The sequence below is a fragment of the Temnothorax curvispinosus genome, unplaced genomic scaffold (genome assembly GCF_003070985.1).
Source record: "Temnothorax curvispinosus isolate PA1 unplaced genomic scaffold, ASM307098v1 QBEX01012971.1, whole genome shotgun sequence".
Classification (NCBI taxonomy): Eukaryota; Metazoa; Arthropoda; class Insecta; order Hymenoptera; family Formicidae; genus Temnothorax; species Temnothorax curvispinosus.
The window spans coordinates 1-5,005 of NW_020222751.1; the positions used below are offsets into that span (position 1 = coordinate 1).

At 34.3% G+C, this 5,005-nt stretch overlaps 1 protein-coding gene across 1 annotated transcript; it reads left to right on the top strand.

The window, feature by feature from the left end:
- Positions 1 to 163: 163 nt before the first annotated feature.
- Positions 164 to 3,805, top strand: LOC112462948 (cGMP-dependent protein kinase, isozyme 1-like; the record flags this gene model as incomplete). The annotated part of the gene is made up of 10 exons (XM_025029043.1): positions 164 to 323; positions 469 to 606; positions 812 to 990; positions 1,082 to 1,323; positions 1,699 to 2,022; positions 2,359 to 2,590; positions 2,732 to 2,838; positions 2,936 to 3,175; positions 3,266 to 3,332; positions 3,487 to 3,805. Coding segments are annotated over 10 exons (1,785 nt in total), but the record flags the coding sequence as incomplete, so codon positions are not given.
- Positions 3,806 to 5,005: the final 1,200 nt, after the last annotated feature.

The following is a 5,005-nucleotide window of genomic DNA, read 5'->3' on the forward strand; positions in this document are numbered from 1 at the left end:
GATTTAACTATTAGTTAGCTGACCAACAAGTTGAAACAACCGGCCCTTAATATTATTAAATTAAAGATTATAATTTTTTAGTTGTATGTTACGTAATTGTTTTCTAATCGGCATAGGTTTCACTTTATTTCAAATCTTTCGGAAAAGTAGAACGTAATACTATCGTTCTTTTACTTGTAGGAGTGCGAGGCAAATTAAAAGGGCCATTTTGGAGAACGAATTTCTGGGTAATCTTGAAGAAAATCAAGTGGAAGCACTCGTCTCCGCCATGTATCCCAAACAAATCCCAGCTAATACACTGGTCATCCGAGAGGGCGATATAGGTACGCGCCTACATATAATTTTTTACGTATTATTATACATATAAGATATTAAAAATATATTATTAACATATACAATAGTCTACAGAATAATTATGATAAACATTAATGTAATATAAATTTTTATACGAATATTATTTGTTTGTAGGTTCGCACTTGTACGTGTCGGCGGAAGGAGATTTCGACATTTACGAAGGGAACAAATTCCAAAGAAGTTTCGGACCAGGAGTCGCATTCGGAGAGATCGCTCTGTTGTACAATACGAAAAGACTTCGATCTATTAGCGGTAAACGTGAAAAATAATTAAAGTCTAAAAATTAAAGAATATTTTTAAATTTTTGTAAAACAAGATATATAAACACAAATCAGTAATTTACAATATTACTAAACAGATTATGATACATATTATGAAAATGTAGAAGATTAGAAATCTTCTTAAGAACTAAGAATCAATTTTGAGCTAATATTTGTCCAATTTCGTGTCATTTCAGTAAAGAAAGCTGGAAAAGTATGGGTGCTCGACAGATCAGTATTTCTAACCATAATGATGAGAACGGCTCAGGAACAACTGGAGGGCAACATCCGCTTCCTCCAACGCGTTTCCGTTCTCCAAAAACTTCCAGAACCTAAGGACCACGTGCTCGCGAAGATATCCGACCTCATACGAGTAGTAAGTAAGAAAGATATTTTAAAGGATACCATTCTACTCGTCGCTTAGTTTATAATATAGCTTAAAAGAACGTTTATAATAATGCTTGCAGGAATTTTTCCCGGCTGGAGCGAAAATACTGCGGCAGGGCGAGAAGGGTGAGAAATTTTATATAATCAGCGGCGGCAACGTGCGGATCACCAAAGACACCGAGTACGGAGGCGAGGAGGAACTAGTGGTCCTCGGAAAGGGAGATTATTTCGGCGAATTGGCTCTCTATGATGACGGTGGAGAACGACGTGCCAACGCGATCGCGCTTGCACCTGGTGTCGAATGCTTGACACTGGATAGAACGTGAGTTCGAGTACATACAGGTGTTATCTCGTAATTAATAAATCTCTGAGATCAACATATTTATCATCGAAACTTAAACGAGCTCGAGAACATAAGTCGCGAAAGCTACTTTAATTTCTATGGAATATCGATAAGTAAATAATTTAATCCAGGATATCTGTTATTTATTTAAAACGATAACATTTTATACTTTATTTTATTGTTTTACTTTATTTCAAGGTAAATTTAAAACACTTGCTCTTCAACATAGATTATTATTACATTTACTATTGCTACAAAAATTATCTTTTTATTTCACTTGAGGCTGTTCTTTTCACGTGTTAAATAATTAATAATAAATATAAAACGCAATATTACATAATTCGAAATTGCCAGGTCCTTCCTGAACTATCTGGGCAGTCTGGATGAGATTCGTAACAAGGACTGGTTGGCGGAATACGAGAAGCAAAAGCGTTCGTTGACTCCGAAGAAGTGGACTAACGAGTACGCGAATTTAACCTTGATGGACCTTGAGACGAGGGGAACGTTAGGAGTTGGTGGATTCGGTCGTGTTGAACTGGTCACACTCAGGTCCGATCCAAATAAGAGCTTCGCTCTGAAGAAACTCAAGAAGAAGGTCATGGTCGAGCAGCAACAGCAAGAACACGTGCTGAACGAGAAACACATTATGCAAGCGTGCGATTCTCCTTTCATATGCAAGTAAGCTGTTATTGAGATTTTTAGTATCGTAATGCATATCAAAATTAATTTACAATAACATATTATAATATTAAACTATTCTTGCTGGATGTAAGACAATGTTTCGAATCAATATAAAATAAATACAATATTTTAATTCATTTGTGAAATGTTGTGCCTGTTGTTAAACTGTAAAAGTAATTAGCATCGTAAAATTTGTAATAAAAATATGTTAAGTTACTTCTCAGAAGAAATAATTGCCAAATAAATTCTAATCTAGTAATGAGAGGATTTTTAGTATCCATATAGTCTTAATATTAATTAGATCGAACTTAATAAAATTTCTCATTTTTTCAGACTTTATCAAACATACAAGGATAATAAATACGTCTATTTTCTCATGGAAGTATGTCTCGGCGGTGACGTTTGGACGACCCTTCAAAGGAGGCGTTATTTCGACGACGCCACCGCGCAATTTATGGTCGGCTGCGTGGTGGAAGCCCTCGATCATCTTCATTCATTAAACATCGTTTATCGGGATCTCAAACCGGAAAATCTTATGCTCGACACGCGTGGCTACTTGAAGCTGGTGAGACACTCGATTATTAAATACTTAACGTCTAATTATGAAATTATTAAAATTTCTTCGAAGTATATGCTTAATTATTTAGTCACTCTTATCAGAATGAGAGAGAAATCCTACAGGAGACAAATTATTTTCCTTCTATAGGTGGACTTTGGTTTTAGTAAGAAAATTGGCCCAGCTAAAACGTGGACTTTTGCCGGCACGCCCGAGTATGTCGCACCAGAAATTATCTTGAACAAAGGACACGACAGGTGAGAAATTTAAGCTTGTTCCAACATTTATTATCTACTTGTTATATTACTTGGTTTTTTATGTATTTCTTCCACGTTTGTTTCTCCATTTGGCTAGAGCGGTGGATTATTGGGCTCTCGGTATCCTAACGCACGAGCTTCTCGTCGGTAAGCCGCCTTTCCGAGGAGCCGATCATATGACGACTTACAACAAAATCCTGAAGGGTATCGAGATGGTTGGTATACCGAGCATCGTCAACAAAAACGCTAATAATATCATCAAAAAGCTACTTCGTTTGAACGCCTCGGAACGACTGGGTTATCAACGAAACGGGATACAGGACATTCGCGATCACAAGTAAGTCGTTAGAAAACTTTTGTAAAATTTTAAAAACTGCTTCGCGATAGGTATATGAAATATAATAATTTATCTTTGTTCTTTTAATAGATGGTTTTCCGGATTTAACTGGCAAGCGCTTCAGAGATTGGCTCTACCGGCTCCCATTGTACCAACGGTATATATCTATCGTAAAATTTAAACTTAATCCACCAAACTTTTACAAAACTTACACTTTTCTTACATTTATACAATGCGCAATTTCAATTATTTATCTTTTACACAAAAATTTTACATTTATATTAAAATCTATTTTATTTTCGCATTTTCAGGTACGACATCAACTCGACACACGGAACTTCGAAAGATATCCGCCTGACCGCGATATTCCACCAGACGAATTTTCCGGCTGGGACATCGAATTTTGAGAATAAGTTCTCAATATAACGAAACTACACGATAGATATAATAATTGTACGATCTTTACTGCGTTATTAATCTAAGAAATGCATTTGTTAACCCGTTTATATTGTTATAGAAATATTAGCTCTTTTATTAATTGTTACTAAAAAAATAATGACAGAGATACTAAAATAATCGTATCGACACAATTTCGAAATGTAAAAATGAATAAGCTGCATTGTCGATTAAGGTATTTGTTAATAATTAACAGTAAGAAACCTTTCCAGAAAAATTTATATTTTACATTTTAATTAGTCGTTTTATAAGATTACAGAATATTCTTTCTAAAATCATTCATTCGTACAACTCGTCAATTCATATAGTGAAATTAAATTTCGTAACTGTTGTAATGGACGAGTAATTCGTAAAAAATAATTAACTAATATAAGAAATTATATTATTTCTTTAAAAACAACTACTCATATTCCGGTGTATCTTAAATGCAGATAAATATACGTATTCTTTTAACAATATTTTATTTTATGTAAAAAAATCCAATATTTATACATTTATAGTATAACATAATTCTGTATTACGTTCTTTTCAACTGTAACAAGAACTTCAAGATTTTATTAAAAGTTTTGTCCGTGCAATTTTAAATTTCAAAAAAATTTTAATGTTTTACTTTTCTTTAAAGAAAAAATTTAATGGTTATTTAATTTTATTCAAGTCAAATATACGTGTACTATCATTAGAATTGCATTTTTACATACTTTATATGATGCTAAAATAGTTAAATTTAGGTATAGAAAACGTTATTTTTTCGTTGTTTTTTCAGACATATTTTAACATAAAAAACTTTGACAATTATTCCCGCAAGGTTGTGTTGAACGAATTCTTTGATTGAAGAATGCAAACTTATATTTATAATAAACTAACAATAACAATAACCATACGTTAGACCGATTTAAAGAATCTTCCCTTCATACGCAAGATATAAAACTATTAAACGTACTCTTTCAATATTTGTTAATATAAATATACAATAGCATTAGAATATAAAAAAAAGATTAGACATTAGACATACTGATTAATTACAAACATTAATTAACGTTCAATTATAAATATCTATATCATTTCACGCGCATTTTTCATCATACAACAATTCTAATGGCTCATGGAAATGTTTCGTTTAAACTATTCAAACTTTTCGAGCTTCACTCACCTGTTTCTACTGCCTGAACAATCGCGCAGCTCCGTTCGAACCTTTGTTTCGCATTCTGCTCCGCATACCGCGCGTATTTAAAAAAACCGCGTCGGCGGCAAGCGATCTTGCCGCGGCAACCGCCGTTGGCCGGGAAAGGGTGGGGGAAACGCGGCGCGCGCCGCTATTGGTCGGCGCGCGCGGCTCGCGGCCGCATTCCTCCGTCAGCTGTGCGTAGTGGCGCG